Source organism: Typopeltis vanoorti, chromosome 15 (genome assembly GCF_054136105.1).
Source record: "Typopeltis vanoorti isolate ZY-2024b chromosome 15, IOZ_Tvanoo_1.0, whole genome shotgun sequence".
Lineage (NCBI taxonomy): Eukaryota > Metazoa > Arthropoda > Arachnida > Uropygi > Thelyphonidae > Typopeltis > Typopeltis vanoorti.
In genome coordinates this window covers 37,630,112-37,649,850 of record NC_143563.1, presented here as the reverse complement: position 1 = coordinate 37,649,850, position 19,739 = coordinate 37,630,112, and the positions used below count along the sequence as shown (strand labels likewise).

At 35.7% G+C, this 19,739-nt stretch overlaps 1 protein-coding gene across 2 annotated transcripts in view; it reads right to left on the bottom strand.

The window, feature by feature from the left end:
• Positions 1-19,739, bottom strand: part of fzy (cell division cycle 20 protein fzy) — a 113,660-nt gene that overhangs the window by 78,005 nt on the left and 15,916 nt on the right. For both annotated transcript variants that reach the window (XM_090405831.1, XM_090405832.1), the window contains exon 3: positions 9,115-9,230. In XM_090405831.1, coding sequence (XP_090261957.1) covers positions 9,115-9,230 — 116 coding nt within the window. The remainder of the gene's footprint in view (positions 1-9,114; positions 9,231-19,739) is intronic.

The window sequence follows — 19,739 nt, the reverse complement described above, 5'->3', positions numbered from 1 at the left end:
AGCTGAGGAATTAGATAAGTACCAGATCGACATAATAGGGGTGACTGAAACAAAAAAGACCAAAACTGGAGAGATCTTTCTGAGCAATAAATACAAAATGTTATATTCAGGCAATGACAATCAAGGAAAAGAAGGAGTAGCCATAGTATTCAACACAAAATACGAGGCTAATCTTCTTGAATGGCACTCAGTCTCAAGTAGAGTAATGTGGGCAAATATGAGAATGGGGAACTGGACAATGAGACTTATTTGTGCCTATGGTCCCACAGAAGGTTCTACTAAGGTAGAAGTGGAGCAATTTTTTGAGGCTTTAGAAAAAGCAACTGACAAAATGAAAAAGGAAAAGTTGGTCCTTGTTGGGGATCTAAATAGCAGAAAAGGAAATGATTGTCGAACATACAAAAATATTTTGGGAAAATTTGGAGAAAAGAGCAAAGCTAATAATAATGGCAAATATCTGTTGGATTTCTGCTCAAGACATGGACTGGTTATTACTAACACAATGTTCCAACATAAAAATGTGCACAAATTCGCATGGACAGAAGAGGCTAGGAATAAGAAAAGTCTCATTGACTATGTTATTGTTGATAGTGATGTTTTCTCCCTGGTGCAGGACACCAGAGTGTACAGAGGATTTGAAATTGGAAGTGATCACTATTTAGTCTTGAGCAGGATAAAATTGAATTTCATATTGAAAAGAATAACATGTAAGAAAGTTTTAAAGCGAATAAAAGTTGAGCAGCTCTCAGATGTGAACTGTAGGCTAAAATACACAAAGATTATTGAAGAAAAAATGAGAGTTTGAGAACAGGAATCAAACCTTGGAGATTCAGTGGCAAACTCTGAAGAAAACATTGATTGATTCTGCCAGAGAGGCATGTGGTGAGGTTATCTGTAAGGATAAAAAAATCAGAACTCCCTGGTGGACATAGGAAGTTAAAGAGGCAGTGAAGGAAAAGAAGAAAGCATATCAAAAGTTCCTGGCAAATAAGTCGGCTTTTACAGAATACAGAGACAAATGTAAGAAAGCTAAACAGTGTGTAAAACTAGCTAAACAAAAGTCATGGGAGGACTTTGGCAAGAATATAGAAAATAAATATCAAGAAGGTGGCAAAATATTCTGGAGGTTGTTGAAGAAGCTTAAGAATGGAGGAAAGGTGCTGTAAAAGGAATTAGAGATGATAAAGGTGACATGAAAACGGGAGAAAAAGATATCCTTGAAGTATGGAGTAATTACTATGAAAAACTGCTAAATGAAACAAGCAGTGATGACAGCACAGTGGTAAAAAACACTGACCAGGCATGCAGCCAGGAATACATATCCATACTAGAAGTAGAAAAAGCCATCAAAGGCTTGAAATGTGGAAAGGCAGCAGGAGTAGATGATATTCGACCAGAAATGCTGAAGTATGGTGGTATAAGAGTCTTACAGTGGCTGCACTGCATAGTTCAGAAAGCCTGGACAGAGGGACGAATTCCCGATGATTGGAGTAGAGCTCTCATAGTACCCATATATAAAAAGGGAAATAAAACTGCATGTGAGAATTACAGAGGTATTTCCCTACTGAGTGTTCCTGGCAAGATCTATGCAAGTATACTTGAGAAACGGTTGAGAAGAATTGTGGAAGAAAAGCTTGGTGAGAACAAGCTGGATTCGGGCCAAATAGAGGCTGTCAGTATCAGATCTTCACTTTACGACAAATAGTCGAGAAAGCATGGGAATATAACAAAGATCTGTATTTAAGTTTTGTCGATCTGGAAAAGGCATATGACAAGGTGCCAAGAGAGAAGCTATTCAATACGCTTCAGTTATATGGTGTCAATGGGGCATTATATCAAGCAATACTTAGTCTTTATTTCAGTTGTAAGTCAGCAGTTAGAATTGAAGTACAGGAAGATGGTTTAATGTTAAATCTGGTGTGAGACAAGGATGTACATTATCTCCTCTGTTATTCATTATCTATATGGATCACATTATGAAGGAAAGTGGTATTAAACCTGATATCAAAATTGGAGATGTTAATGTCAGCTCTTTGCTTTATGCGGATGATGTTATACTTCTAAAGAAATCTGCTACAAGTCTGCAAGATTCTCTGACTAAATTGAATAGCTGTTGTAATAGATATGGTATGAAGGTCAGCAATAAAAAGACAAAGACAATGAAAATAGGCAGAATCATTGAAAATGTCAATTGTGTTGTGAATGGAGAACCTGTGGAACAAGTAAAACATTTCAGCTATTTAGGCACGATTTTTACTGAAGATGGTAAATTAAATATAGAAATAGACAACAGAATCAGCAAAGCTGGTATGGTGGGAAGTCAATTGAATAAATTCATATGGAATAAGAGAGAAATCAGTCGGAACACTAAATTAGCTGTGTACAAGACAGTGTTCAAACCAGTTTTAACTTATGGATCTGAGAGCTGGGTCAGAAATAAAACACTTGACCAAAGACTAGAGACCACAAATATGAGAGTCCTGAGAAAGATTATAGTCATGAACAGATGGCATCAATGGCAATATCATATTAAAAACGAGGATATTAGGAAAGAACTTGACATTGTCAGCATCCAGGAATGCGTTAGCAGAGCTAATCTTAGGTGGTATGGTCACTTAAACAGAATGGGCGAGGAAAGATTAGCAAAACAAGTGTTCTCTGACAGGTTGGCAGCAAAACGACCCAGAGGAAGACCAAGATATAGGTGGATTGATACGGTACAAAATGCGTTAGACGATAGAAATATAAGATGTGATAATGTTGGAGTCTTGACATGTAACAGACTGATTTGGAGGAAAATTGTAGATAGGAAATTAATAATGATGTAATTTTTTTCATGTAGTACTATCATTTCCTGTAGACCCCTTGAGGGTACATGGCAGGAATTTGATGATGATGATGAAGACACAGAATTACAAGCAGTCTTCAAATTTTTCATGCTGCAAGAAAAGTCTACAACTGAGATTCACTAAGTTTAAAACTGGAGCACTGAGACAACATATGCCCACAGGTCAGGAAGACCTTCCACATTTGAAAATATCGATGCAGTGCATGCCATGATCCTTAATGAGAGCCAAATACTAGGACAAGGACAAGGACTCTGGCAATATCCAGGTAACGAGTTGAGGCCATTATCCACCAACATCTGGACATACACACGCTCTCAGTGAAGGTGGATCTCTAAATGTTTGAATGAACTGACCAAAAGAGATAACGTGTGCTGTCATCTCAAAGGATTTTAGGGTTCATTTTGAGAAATCAGGTGCAAATTTTTTGGCTTATATTGTGACTGTTAATAAAACATGGCTTCATCACTCTGACACAGAGACCACACAACAGTCAATGGAGTTGAGACACAAAGGTTCTCCATGGCCAAAGAAGTTCCAAACTCAAGTCAGCACGGAAGGTTCTTACCACTGTCTTTTGGGATATGGCTGGTGTAATCCTTACCAAATACCTCAAAAAAAAAAAAAGGTGAAACTTTTACCATAGCAATTTATTCAACAGCTCTGAAGGAACTGACAGAGGTACCAAAGGAAAAAAATACTATAATGCACCTGCTCATGAAACAATCCAAAGCATTATATTAATGATACATTATACTTCTGAAAAAATCCATTACAAGTCTGCAAGATTCCTTGACTAAATTGAATAACTGTTGTAATAAATTTGATATGAAAACAGGAAAAACATCTGCGAGCTGGGTTAGAAATAAAACACTTGTCAAAGACTAGAGAAGAAACTTCTGAGAGATTAGTAGAATGAACAGATGGCATCAATGGCAATATCACATTAAAAACAAGTATATTAGGAAAGTCACCATTGTTAGCATTCAGGAATGCTAGTAGTGTTAGTAGAGCTAATCTCAGGTGGTATGGTCACTAAAACAGAATTGGAGAGGCAAGGCTGGCAGGAAAAAGACTAGAGGAAGAAGATATAGATGGATTGATACAATAAAAAGTGTCTTAAAAGAGAAATATAAGACCTGATAATATTGGAGTCTTGACAGATCTTGGAGGAAAATTATTGATCTTCCAATCAAGAATTATTCTGCATCCCCCCCATGGTACATATCAGCAATTTGATGGTGATGACGCATGGATATTGTAATGTGTGCAAAGGTATTGGCATGACGGATGATCCAACTGTTTAGCCAAAGTTCAGGTCTCTTCTTACAATTTCCCATAGCTTTATCACTTCTAAATAATGTTGATTCACTATTTGTCCTTGTTTAGTGAATTCAACGTGAACAATAATACTCTTATGACTGAAAAAACAAACATGCATCGTCTTCGCATGTAAATATGACATTCATATCTTTTTCAGTATCATGAAGATGATGTTCTTTAATGCATGCTTTGGGATTTGTTTCAGCATCATACTGAAAGCACCAAGTTTCATCACCAGTAAATAACTATCAAAGCCAGTTAACCGTGAAGAAAAAACAGCACAAACATAAAGCTGCTGCTCCTTTTGATCTACACTCAAAATTTGCAGAAATTTTCATTCCCAAATTGTGCATCAAAATCTTCCTAAATGCTGCTTCTCTCTAAATTTCATTCTTCTACCAATAACCATACAGTTAATTATATGTTGGACTAAATTGCCACTTTTTTCCACATTTCATGTTTGATGAGTTTGCTGTTGCCCAGTTCTTTCACATCTTCCTGTCCCTGCCCTGAAAAGTAGTTTTAAAAAACTACTTTTCATGGCATTATAACCATAAATTACTTAACATATCAAGAGTTTCACTTGCACTTGAGCAAAGTTAATGTCTTTATGTTAATATATTCTAAATTCTCAGTCAAAAGCAACACACACACACACACACACACACACACACACACACACACATGCAAACCCTCACAGCTTGTCAACTTTTATTGTTATATGAACTCAAGGTGATAGCACAGCATGTCCAAAAATGCACTTGGTGCTGCCTAACTTGCTACATACACAACAGTATAAAGCCATTTTGAGAATTTGTCACACCTTATAGATGATACTCCTTAAGAAATACATAAGGAAAACTGTTCCAAAGGACAGCAACAGATGGAGTGAATGAAAGTGAAAAGAAATTTGCACAACACTCCTCACAGTTCGGAACTGAACAGCGAGGAATGTTGTGCTGCTCCATAGAAATATTTGTAGAACATGTAAACAGCAATATGTTGAGAGTGAATGAATTACTAACAGATGGATGAATTTGTTAGTAATTCATTAAAATTATAAAGAGAAATCTCATCTTCTCTAGACCACGACTGGGTTCGGAGACAAGAATTTAAGATTGCAAAAGTTGATATACTGACAGTTTTGGCGATTTGTGCAGCACAAGGTTTGTCAAATATGAAAGGGGGGAGTGTAGTATAGAGTCATTGTTGAAATTGTATCAGATTTACAGTCAGCTCAAAATTATCACTGATATACAGAAGAAAGAAAGTAGATGAAAAAACAGTCTTGTGGAACACAGCATTGACTACGTTCGAGGGCAAGACAATACTTAAATGATGCGATATCAGAATGTGTACAGAGTAGGAGTCAAATGGATGTGTAATCTTATTGAGCAAGAGATTCGAAAGAAAAGGACGATATGGAAGGAATAGCGTTTGCATAAGGATGAAGTCCGTTACGAACGTTATAAGCAGCAGGCTAGAACAGTCACAACTGTTGTACAAAAAGCAAAGTCTGATTATGAAAAGAAACTACCTCTGCATGCTAAAGACAACCCAAAAGAATTCTATCGATATGCTGCAAGTAAAAGAAAGAATGAATATGAAAGAATAACTCTTCTAAATCCAGATGGCGTGAGGGTTACAGATTCAGAAGAGGTTATTCAGTTAATGAGTGCTCATTTCGTTAAAAGCTATCAACCAGGTGAACACAACATTGAGCTCACTGTTACCTCTTCACTAGATGAAGAAACGCAAGTGTGTGAGGCCGAGGTATTAGAGCTGTTGCACAAACTGAATAAGAATTCAGCAATAGGGACTGATGGGATATCAGCACGTGTGCTAAAAGAGTGTTCAGCTGAACTGGCCATTCCTTTGACCAGGATGTTTAATATGAGTCTCAGAACAGGGAAGATTCTGCAGGAATGGAAGGAATGTATGGTAATCCCATTGCTCAAAGGTGGTGTAAAGACTGATGTATCCAACTATCGACCAATTAGTATCTCAGGAGTGGTGGTGATGAAGATTTTGGAAAAATTGGTTAGGGTCTGCATTCAGAAATGGGTTGACAGTGAATATCTACTTTGCAATGAACAACATGGGTTTACTAAGGGAATGTTATGTTTTAGCAACTTGCTCACATTCTATAACAATGCTACCATTGAACTAGACAAGGGGAATGGATACTTTTGGATTTTGCTAAGGCTTTTGACAGAATATAGCATGGCAGACTGCTGCATAAATTGGAGAAAATGGGTTTGGGTTATACAATATTAGCATGGATAAAAGAATGGCTGACAGAAATAAAAAAGTAGTACATGGAGGATCTGAGTCTGCAAGGTTTAAGGTATTATTATAAAAATAACCCAGATCTAGTTAGTAAGATACGGGAGGAGCATGGGGAAACTCCGAGGTTTACCAGCGCCACCATCTCTTTACATGGCGCATGGAGTGCAGATAGTTATAAGGACTTAAAACAGCTTGGGCTTATGCCAAAGGATATAAAAGTTCTTTCCTTGAGGGCCCTACAGGGCAGTCGCCACCAGAGAATGACTGCAATGATAACTCAAACAGGCATAGGGTAAAACACTTGTAAAGGCTTAGGCCTATATCAAGTCTGGATGTGATGTTAGGGTAGTACTGCCCATAACCAGTACAAAGATTAATAAAATAAATAAATAAAAATAATTAAAGAGGTGTACCACAAGGATCAGTAAGTTTTAAAAGAGGTAAACCGTGAGTAGACATATCAATACAAAATAAATAACGGAAAAAACTCACGTAGAAAGATTATTTAATAGTATAATTTTCGCCTGTGTGTCACAGGCATCTTCAGTACATTAAGCTCAAAAATTTTTTGAACAAAATAAACCCATAAATGAAAAAACCCATGTAGAAAGATTATTTAATAGTATAATTTTCACCTGTGTGTCACAGGCATCATCTTCAGTACATTAAGCTCAAAAATTTTTTGAGCTTAATGTACTGAAGATGCCTGTGACACACAGGCGAAAATTATACTATTAAATAATCTTTCTACGCGAGTTTTTTCTGTTATTTATTTTGTATCCGCAAGGATCAGTGCTTGGTCCCTGTTATTCAAGCTGTAGATTAATGATATTGGGAAGGATTTGACAAGTGGCATACAGTTATTTGCTGATGATGAAAAGATAGGAAGGGTAATCAGGAATGCTGCTGATATGCAGTCTTTGCAGAATAATTTGAATAGGCTGGAATTGTGGGCATGGGAATGTGGGTGTCAGTTCAATGTCAGTAAATGTAAAGTCATTCACTTCGGCATGATTAGATATCCAATGGCGTATTATATTGGTGGGATTAGGCTAGGGATCTTGGGGTGTTAATAGATAGGACGTTGAAGTTCAGGGGTCATGTAGCAAAAATTGCAAATACAACTGCAAAAGATAATTGCAATGCTGAAATGAATATTCACATGTAAAGATAAGGATGTTATTCTGTCTCTTTACAAGGCTTTGATAAGACCTCACTTGGACTATTGTGCGCAGGTCTGGTTTCTGTTGTGATTCTGGTATATTGGAGAGAGTACAAGGAGAGTGTTAAAAATGATATCCAGATTGTGGAATACTGATTATGAAGACAGATTGAGAATTTGTAGAATGCAGACACTAGCAAACAGGAGAAAGAAGGGTGATATGATTGAGACTTACAAACTTCTGAAAGGGTCATACAGGATTTCAATTTATGGAGGGTAGGGAAAGAGCAAGAGGGCACCCTTGGAAGCCGAGAATGAAGGCCGCCAAGAAAGGTGCGAGGGCTACATTTTTCTCTCAGAGGGTGGTGCGTGATTGGAATGGATTGCCACTGGATGTTGTGAGTGCAAGCGGTGTGAATGAATTCAAGAATAAGTATGATATCTGGTGTGTGGGGTATTTGGCCTCCCTCGATAAGTCTCCGATTCCCTGGAGGTCTCTCTTAATAATAATAATAAAAAGATCCAACATACGTAAAGTGAAAGCTGACAACCCACAAGCCAGACCATATAATGGAAGCTTGCTTTTTTTTCTTTTATGTTGAGCCCATATACGAGAGGTTGGCTGGTCAACCTAATAGTACTTTAGTACTACCGTATATGGGTAGTGGGATGGGAAAGGAGAAACTTGTTGACATTCGATTTAAAAGCCTGTATATTGTATTCCTTGGGAAATACATTGGGGGGGGGGGGTAAAGACTGTTCCACAGTACAGCAGTGGCAGGGATGAAGGAGGAGGAAAAGAAACTTGTTCTGTGGGTTTCAAGGTGTACTGTGAAGGGATGTTGGGCAGGTGGCTGTAGGTGTTCCAATGGGTTTAGTAAAGAGTTGGGGAATTATTGTTGCTGTTTCAGATGAGCATTTTTCATGAAAATATTTGTAAAATATACAAATTGCAGAGACTAAATGTCTATGTGAAAGCGGAGGGAGTGAGTTGGTAAGAGATGGATCATTTATCAGTCTAATTGCTCTTCTCTATATTGAGTCAAGCATTTTTGAGGGAGCTTTTAGGAGCCCCACTCCAAATGTGAGAACAGTATTCGATTTGCTTAATAGGGCCTTGTACCAAACCTGATCACGTCTTAGAGATATCCAGAACAATACTTGAGATTCCCCAAACTTTTCCATGGCACTTGTCCAAAGGTGCCATGAACTGTGCATTCTTCCTTTGCTATCCTTAGTTGCTACATAGAAAGAAGAAAGTGGATGAAAGAACAGTCTTGTGGAATCTTTACAGAACACTTATGTGATGATGAATTCAAAACATAAAGCTGACTGTCCTTCATACTGAGTTTCATTTTGCATGATATGCAAACTGATGAGAATACATTAAAGAGAATCAGATTTATTTTTATAGGGAGAAATGCTTTAGTAAACTGTAATATTTAAAATTTTGTCACTAATTCATTATACTATATAATTTCTTTATATACACACCAAGTGATGACTAAGATCAAAATCCATTCCACTTCGATTCGGAATAAATCTGTCTCCAACATATGCAAGTGGTGTTTTTGGTGTCCTACTTTTCCCAGGTGTAACTTTAGATTTTTCTAATCAAGAAATAAAGCACACAACAATTTAAAAATGGATTAAAGCAACAAAATAAATTATAAGAGAATCTTTGGTATCCTATATGTCAAATGCCATTTACATTTATCCTGTTTCTCTGCATTCCTGTATACATATCAATAGAAATCTTCTCGAAAAATAATGTTCAAATTTAAAAAAAAAAATTTAAAAGCTCATTACCTCTCATCCTATTCACGCGATTCACATACGAGGAAACATCTGTCAATAGTTTTACCTGAAGAACTGTAAGTAAAGTATCAGATGACGATTCAATGTAATATAACATACACATAACAGAAAGACAAATTATTGAAGCAACACATTGTTAACCTGCATGATTTTAAAGGAAGTTAAATTCAAACTGTATCATGCAGCTGTTGACTGGTGAATATCCATTCAAAGTCTAGCTACAATCCATTGAACCAACATTTCTGGTCCTTCCTCCATTCTATCTATTATATTCTCTAGTATAACATTCTTCATTAGTATTTCCCAAGGACTTGCAGCTCAATAAAGAGTTCCTTCTCTCTTTTCAATTTCCTAGCCCACATGCAGCTCCAATGTGTTATAAGCCTGCAACTTTTCTTGCATAGAATGATAAAACATCTACAAATGCTTAAACATAGATTTCATAAATTGTGCAGCATATTGTAAATTTTGTACAGCATAAATAATAAGTTGAAAAACTTGAGAAGCCAGCATGGCAGTAACATTGTAGTCTTTTCAAATGACAAGTCTTTGAACATTAAGATAAGTAATCTCTAACCATGACTATCCAGAATGGTATTATGCAATGCTGTTTTTGGCATCTGTATGCCAAGTATCACTGTTAAATAAAGGTGCCATTATACCATACCATTGCATATCATCCCCAGAAAAAAGCACTTATCTCATGCCCTCCCTGTGCCTGAAAGAACATAACTGTATCCCTAAGATGGCTGTAATACTTTCAAATGTTCTGATAATGTACCAAAATGGTTAATTTTTCCCCTCTGATCTAATACTAAATGTGTTCACAAGAAGACATCTTCAAAAATAAAAAATTATCATCATTTAGAACATTGTAAGCAAATGTTGAAACTTTCAGAATTATAAAAACTCAAAAGAAAATCCTCAGATCTGCATATATATAACTACATTAGTGCATTGCTGGATTCTGATTGGCTCTGAGATGGATAAGGCTAGTGGTGCCATATGCCACAGTGGCATATGGCACCACTAGCCATATATATATACAGTAATACCCTGATTAATGCTCAGGATGCATTCCTAGAAGACAAAGCACTAAACGGGGTCATTTTAACTAGTAAATAGGATAAGAAAACACGCGACCAAGAATAAAAAAGTTTTACTTTAATTTTAAATTATTTTTATATTAACTTGCAAAATATACATAACACATAAATACAAAGTTTATTTTTGTGCTGTTGAAGGTTCTGGCTCTTCTGAAATTCTTGATTTTTTTAGTGATGAAGTCGTCTAGTGTCATTTGTCATTTTCTTTTTCTCTCATTAAGCAATTGTCAGAGGTTGCTTCTTTCTTTAAATCTATCGAACCAACTTCTGCTAGCTGCAAAGTTTCCGCTCATATCCTCTCTTTGTTTTTGAATATGATTAAAAATACTTCTGGCCTTTTCAATGATTATTGCCCGACTTAATGGCATGTTGCGTTTGGTTCTCCATTTCCTCTAAAACATTGCTTCTGGATCAAGTTACCTCTGTTGCAGAAGACGTTGTGGTTGTTGAACACTTAATTTTGTCCTTGTTTTTTAAAATTGTTTGTATAGTAGAAGTAGACAAATTTAAAGTGGCTCAAATGTCAACTTGACATTCACCTTTTTCTAATCGCCTCAGCACCTGCATTTTAATATAGCGAAATGCTTTTTTGTGCCAATTTTGTTTTTTCATCTTTACACCCACTCATTTTGAATAATTTAAAAAATGATAGTAATGATTAATTTTTAATGAACAAATAGAATTTTTATAGATTTCCTTGGTCAATAATATCGATGATTACAGTGAATAAATAACGTTTTACGCAGCACTCCAAATCATACTGATAGTGTGGACACTTTCACTGCCAACGAACAACTACAAGATGTATGGGGAAAACACAGATTTCGGGTTTAGGGGAATTACAGCACTATGACAAATTGTCACCTTTTGCTAATTGGTTCGGGAATAATCATATTATATACGAATCAAGGGAAATACAGTGATAAATTGAATTAGCATAAATTTGGCACTTTTTTTAGGCTTCGAGTAGAACCACGTTATATCAAATCATGGAATATTTAGCACTTTTTTAGAGTTTGGAAAAAACCACATTCTATCAAATCAACATTAATCGGGGTCTTACTGTAATTTGAGAAAATAAATGCTTCTTTACTTTACTTTTCAAGTACCAATATCCACCATTAACAACTCATATTCTGCATATTTTATCAGTGGGTAAGAAATAAATTACCACTGTCCTTTATGTATGGAATTTAAGTTACCACGTCATGATCAACTGGTTACCTTGTGGTACGACCAAAGTCACTCTGAAGATAAAATGTGTATCCTCTTATTGGTTGTATTCCATTATGACAAAATCAATGATAATCAACAAAAACAATATTTGTAATTCAATATTCTCCAACAGATGTGATAAGTAATGAAACATACAAAAACTATTTGCAACATAAAACAGAATTGAAATAACATAAATAAAGCTGATGATTAAACTTAAACTCTTCTGAATTTTTTTTTACTCGCCTCATTAATCATGGATGAGCAGACAAGTGAGTTTTTCAAGTCCTGTATATGTTACAGTACAGTATGTATATAATAAATGTTATAGTATATGTTGATGTGCAAGGACAACTATTGCTAAATTGTAATAGTTGTCCCTTTTCCCCCATTCAAGATCAAACCATGACACCAAGTAAAAACAAGTTAATAAATAAACAAAAGTGTAAATGGGTAAGAAAATAATGTATAAAAAGGTAAGCATAAAAAATGAGTGAACAGAAAAAAAAGCGAAAAGTTCTATAAAACGTAGGTGTGCATTCATAATACTGCTTAACAATATAACTAACACCAAGAGGGAAAAAAATACATGCATATACATTAAAATCACTAATATTTTGCTAGTTTTCTACCCAGCATCATCAGAGCACAATGATAGCTGACAGGCACACAGCACTAAACTAAGTACCATATATGTCGGCATATAACACGAGGCCTAAATTTTAGGCTATTTTTAGGTTTTAAGCTTATGTCGGTTGTATTACACGCCCCCCCCCTAATTTCTTCTTTCTTGTATTAATGCAATATCAAGTATTGTTGTTATATCCATTATTTTTATATCTATGCATATCCGTTATTTTTTTGCATAGCACAGATTTAGTATTTATGCAAATTACCCTAATTAAGATGGAAAAGATTAGCTATACAGAAAAAATATAAAATCAAGAAGTTTTAAGACGAGTTGGGATGGAAAGAACACTGCTAAAGAATATTATGCAAAGAAAGACCAGATTTGCAGGACATCTTCTGAGAGGTTCTTCGGGACACCTAACAAGAACTATATTACAAGGGGAAAGTTGAGGGGAAGAGAAGACGTGGAAGACCAACTAGAGAGTGGTTTAATGACATTGTGGAATGGACTGGTTTAAGAATGATGGAAGTGACAGACAGAGAGAAATGGAGAAGAGCTACTCATCTGCTGCAACCCTCTTGCTAGAGGATGCTACCGGACGACGACAACCCTAATTAAAAGTGATTAGCCCCAATTTTAATTATTAATTTTGCATTTTTTTTAAATTTTAGAATCATTAAAATTGTTATTTAAAATCATGAAACCAGCAACAAAATGAAGAAAGTATGAAGCTCGATTTAAAATAAGGGTAATTGAAATGGCAAAGCAAACTAATAACTGTGCTGCTGCAAGAAAGTTTGACATAACTGAGAAGATGGTAAGAGAATAGAGGAAGAAAGAAGATATTTTTAAAAAATTACCAAAGAAAAAATGTGCGATGAGAACAGGGATCACCCGATGGTCGCAACTGGAAAATCATATTGCAGAATGGGTATTCGAACAAAGGCAGAATGGTTATCTTGTTACAAGAAATATGATTAGAGCATATGCACTAAAATGGTCAAGATTGAATCAGGATGAAAATATAGAATTTCAAGCTACTTCAGGATGATGTAATCGTTTTATGAATAGACAAAATCTCGTAATACAACAAAAAAACGAAAATTTCTCAAAAATTATCAGCAGATCTTGACCACAAACTTACCAGTTTCCATAAATTTATTATTCAGCTGAGACAAGAACACAAATTTCTATTGTCAAATATTGGAAATATGGATGAAACTCATATGAGCTTTGATATGATAAGCAATAAAATAGTAGAGTCTAAAGGTAGTAGAGTATGCTAGTTTGAAGTACAGGTCATGAAAAAACAAGGTTTACGGTTGTCATGTTTGGCTGATGGAACCAAGTTAAAACCAATGATCATCTTCAAACGTAAAACTAAACCTAAGATAAAATTTCCGCCAGGTGTTTTTGTACATTTTCACAAAAAAGGATGAATGGACGAAAATGGTGTGAAATTATGGATAAATAATGTGTGAAACACGCAACTAGACAGTATGTATAATGAAGAAACATAGTTTATTAGTATGGGATATGTTTCGTAGTCATTTAACTGAGAATACTAAGTCTTCTAGAAAAAAATAACACAAAAATTGCTGTTATACCAGGTGGTTTAACTTCTATATTGCAACCACTAGATGTCTACTTGAACAAACCATTTAAAGATCACATGCGAGAAGAGTGGAATAATTGGATGTTGACTGGTGAAAAATCATTTACAAACGGTGGATCTATGCACGCTGCATCACTTAATATGTTGTACAATTTTGTGATCAAAGCATGGAATAAAGTAAAAGTAGAGACTAATAAAATCATTTAAAAAGTGTGGTATCTCTAATCTTATGGATGGTAAAGAAGATGATCTATTGTGGGACACTGATGACAAAAACGAAATCAATTCACCAGATTTCAACTGGGAATCTGAAGAACTATTTTCAATTACAGATTACGAAGAAAATTAACATGAAAATTAAGGTTAATAATTATTTGTTTTTTTAAGACTTACATGTATTGTAATATTTTAAATAAATTTATGTAACAAAAAATTAATCTGATTTGTTTATAAACACTGCTTATTTTCTTATATAACGATGCATTGTAACTACCTAAATGTTCATCCAAGAAATTAAGCTTCCCTTTATATATGCTCCGTATAAGACGACCCATGATTTCGAGGGGTTTTCTGTAGTATTTGAGAGTCATCTTATATGCCAACATATACGGTAATTGTAGAACCTTTAAATTATAATCAACACCTAATGTCCTTACATGGTGCTCTCTATGGGAAAGATAACTACAAAATCAATTTAGAGAGGTCGAGCTATTAGGTCTTAAAATAATAGTCTCCCAGATCTTTAGTAAATTAATGAAACCACTTATTAAGGTTTGGAAAGTGTTTCATAGCTGATGCTGATTCTCAAAACAGCTACTCAGACCTGTAACAACCTCTATGAATATAGATGTTTTTCTCCACCTAATCCTATGTGAAGTATATATCCAGAGCATGGTCTGCCATTCCCATCTTGCCATACAGATGATCTCAGATGTAATTTTATGTTCTTCAAGGCAGATGTTAACTGATCTACCTGTCTGTTCAAAGTAGGCTAAACTGCAGGCACAAGGAACTTTAAACACTCCCAGATGTTTTAGAGGATGTAGTCAATCTTCAGAAAGTATAAAAGTATAGTTCGACCACAGATGAGAGAACCCTCGACACTTCTGCACATGGCAGAAGGCAAATCCATTCCATTAAAAGGGTAATCAATCCATTTCGTGGGATGAGTGCTTATTATTACACATTGGAAAATTAGTGTTTCTTTTATGATCATTCTAGTTTTTAAAGTGATAACTATTTTGCTTGTATAACAGTTTTGCTTTATACTTGGAAAAGTTTATGTATAAAGCACATGATTTCACTTGATGACAAATTCTTCATACATCCCTTATTCGGTGTTCTCCCCAGAAATGTTTGCCAGCCAGGCAGAATTAGCCCGGCATACAAAAAATTTCGAATGAGTTAAGAAAGACCCATTTTCATAACAAATTAAAATAGTAATTTTATTAGAAATTACTTCAAAACAAGGATAATATTTTATATAGTAATTATAACAAACAAGACTAGGATTTTTCTTATTTTCTCATTACATAATGAAAAACCTTGTAATGCTCACAGTTTAAAATTCGATACATTAATTCTTCTCTTCTTAGAAGCCCAGTTGTCAGCAGCTCTTTAATAATTAAAATCTGTTGGATCTGGTCTCTCTAGTATAATTAGCATCAGATTATTTAGAGTGTTCTGACTGATGTGATTCCTCATACAGGTTTTTATTCTTTTTTATGCAGAGAAACCCCTTTCACATTCAGCTGTGCTCACACATATGGCCAGTCCAACAGCAGCTAGTTTTGCTAAATTTGGAAAAGACTCTTTGAGCTCGGATGTTGTTGTTGCTAATTTCAGCAGTATTTGTCTTGGATCTAGATTTTTGTATGACTGTCCATTAATCATTTTTGAAGCAACTGCCCAGTCTAGTTTAGTACTTTCATAGTTTAAAACTGCAGGACTTCCATTTCTAGAATAATAATCAAAAAGAATCTTAGAAGCCTAACGTTGATCATGACGTTCTGCATTAAAAAGTCTTGAAAAGCAGGAAATGATTGGCATATCTGGAAATCTTGCTTCTAGGTGTCTATCATCATCAAATTCCTGCCATGTACCCTCAAGGGGTGTACAGGATATGATAGTACTACATGAAAAAAATTACATCATTATTAATTTCCTATCTACAATTTTCCTCCAAATCAGTCTGTTACTTGTCAAGACTCCAACATTATCAGATCTTATATTTCTATCGTCTAACGCATTTTGTACCGTATCAATCCACCTATATCTTGGTCTTCCTCTGGGTCGTTTTGCTGCCAACCTGGCAGAGAACACTTGTTTTGCTAATCTTTCCTCGCCCATTCTGTTTAAGTGACCATACCACCTAAGATTAGCTCTGCTAACGCATTCCTGGATGCTGACAATGTCAAGTTCTTTCCTAATATCCTCGTTTTTTATATGATATTGCCATTGATGCCATCTGTTCATGCCTATAATCTTTCTCAGGACTCTCATATCTGTGGTCTCTAGTCTTTGGTCAAGTGTTTTACTTCTGACCCAGCTCTCAGATCCATAAGTTAAAACTGGTTTGAACACTGTCTTGTACACAGCTAATTTAGTGTTCCGACTGATTTCTCTCTTATTCCATATGAATTTATTCAATTGACTTCCCACCATACCAGCTTTGCTGATTCTGTTGTCTATTTCTATATTTAATTTACCATCTTCAGTAAAAATCGTGCCTAAATAGCTGAAATGTTTTACTTGTTCCACAGGTTCTCCTTTAACAACACAGTTGACATTTTCAATGATTCTGCCTATTTTCATTGTCTTTTTATTGCTGACCTTCATACCATATCTATTACAACAGTTATTCAATTCAGTCAGAGAATCTTGCAGACTTGTAGCAGATTTATTTAGAAGTATAACATCATCCGCATAAAGCAAAGAGCTGACATTAACATCTCCAATTTTGATATCATGTTTAATACCACTTTCCTTCATAATGTGATCCATATAGATAATGAATAACAGAGGGGATAATGTACATCCTTGTCTCACACCAGATTTAACATTAAACCATCTTCCTCTACTTCCTTCAATTCTAACTGCTGACTTACAACTCAAATAAAGACTAAGTATTGCTTGATATAATGCCCCACTGACACAATATAACTGAAGCATATTGAATAGCTCCTCTCTTGGCACCTTGTCATATGCCTTTTCCAGATCAACAAAACTTAAATACAGATCTTTGTTATATTCCCATGCTTTCTCGACTATTTGTCGTAAAGTGAAGACCTGATCCTGACATCCTCTATTTGGCCTGAATCCAGCTTGTTCTTCACCAAGCTTTTCTTCCACAATTCTTCTCAACCGTTTCTCAAGTATACTTGCATAGATCTTGCCAGGAACACTCAGTAGGGAAATACCTCTGTAATTCTCACATGCAGTTTTATTTCCCTTTTTATATATGGGTACTATGAGAGCTCTACTCCAATCATCGGGAATTCGTCCCTCTGTCCAGGCTTTCTGAACTATGCAGTGCAGCCACTGTAAGACTCTTATACCACCATACTTCAGCATTTCTGGTCGAATATCATCTACTCCTGCTGCCTTTCCACATTTCAAGCCTTTGATGGCTTTTTCTACTTCTAGTATGGATATGTATTCCTGACTGCATTGCCTGGTCAGTGTTTTTTTACCACTGTGCTGTCATCACTGCTTGTTTCATTTAGCACTTTTCAAAGTAATTACTCCATACTTCAAGGATATCTTTTTCTCCCATTTTCATTTCACCTTTATCATCTCTAATTCCTTTTACAGCACTCTTTCCTCCATTCTTAAGCTTCTTCAACAACCTCCAGAATATTTTGCCACCTTCTTGACATTTATTTTCTATATTCTTGCCAAAGTCCTCCCATGACTTTTGTTTAGCTAGTTTTACACAGTGTTTAGCATTCTTGCATTTGTCTCTATATTCTAAGAGCACAAGCTGACTTATTTGACAGGAATTTTTGGTATGCTTTCTTCTTTTCCTTCACTGCCTCTTTAACTTCCTGTGTCCACCAGGGAGTTCTGATTTTTTTATCCTTACAGATAACCTCACCACATGCCTCTCTGGCAGAATCAATCAATGTTTTCTTCAGAGTTTGCCACTGAATCTCCAAGGTTTGATTCCTGTTCTCAAACTCTTTCATTTTTCTTCAATAATCTTTGTGTATTTTAGCCTACAGTTCACATCTGAGAGCTGCTCAACTTTTATTCGCTTTAAAACTTTCTTACATGTTATTCTTTTCAATATGAAATTCAATTTTATCCTGCTCAAGACTAAATAGTGATCACTTCCAATTTCAAATCCTCTGTACACTCTGGTGTGCTGCACCAGGGAGAAAACATCACTATCAACAATAACATAGTCAATGAGACTTTTCTTATTCCTAGCCTCTTCTCTCCATGTGAATTTGTGCACATTTTTATGTTGGAACATGGTGTTAGTAATAACCAGTCCATGTCCTGAGCAGAAATCCAACAGATATTTGCCATTATTATTAGCTTTGCTCTTTTCTCCAAATTTTCCCAAAATATTTTTGTATGTCTCACAATCATTTCCTACTCTGCTATTTAGATCCCCAACAAGGACCAACTTTTCCTTTTTCATTGTGTCAGTTGCTTTTTCTAAAGCCTCAAAAAATTCCTCCACTTCTACCTTAGTAGAACCTTCTGTGGGACCATAGGCACAAATAAGTCTCATTGTCCAGTTCCCCATTCTCACATTTGCCCACATTACTCTACTTGAGACTGACTGCCGTTCAAGAAGATTAGCCTTGTATTTTGTGTTGAATACTATGGCTACTCCTTCTTTTCCTTGATTGTCATTGCCTGAATATAACATTTTGTATTTATTGCTCAGAAAGATCTCACCAGTTTTGGTCTTTATTGTTTCAGTCACCCCTATTATGTCGATCTGGTACTTATCTAATTCCTCAGCTAGCTCCTTTTCTTTGCCATTCAGGCTTCTTACGTTGATAGTACCGATCTTTAACTCTGGTGATGTTGAGTTGGTGTTTATTTTCAGATTAGTTCCAGTAGCTGACTTTTCGCTGTTCGCCCTGGTTCCCTGGCGAAAACAACGGGGGCCTTGTGTAACCGGGCGACGCCCTAGCCGGCATGAAATTTTGTCATGTTGTACCATCATTCTATATTTTGGTTTAACCAATAAGAATACAATTTGGTCGGCTAAATCCCAAATTGCCAGCCCATCCTCATCCGTTCAGTATCCAAGTAGATATCCAACAGGGTGCACCACGAGAAGGTGAGGATTGGACATTAGGTGAGAAGCCCTGGTCGCTTCTCCGCATTCCTTTAAAGGCTATGTGGAGGTCTCCTCTCAGTTATACAGCTTTGACCCTTAAGCACCCCCTGGGTGTCTATGTATTTATCATATATATTGTAGTCTTAAACGTAATAACATTAGAATCTGAATAATTAGTGTGAAGGTTTGACCATTCACCTGAAAGATGCTGATGAAGATTGTGAAAATGACTGCCAGGAGTCTCTTTCAATTCCACGATGAATAGTTTTCTGGCTTCTAAGACTGGCTCTATTTCAGTTAAGTCAACATCTTGCCTTTGCCATGATCTAAACAGTTAGATAAATTAAAAAAGGTCTATTTTCTTTTACAAAATAACATTAAATACTTGACTCACGATCTTCGGACAAAAATTATTAAAAAAAATAAATGTGG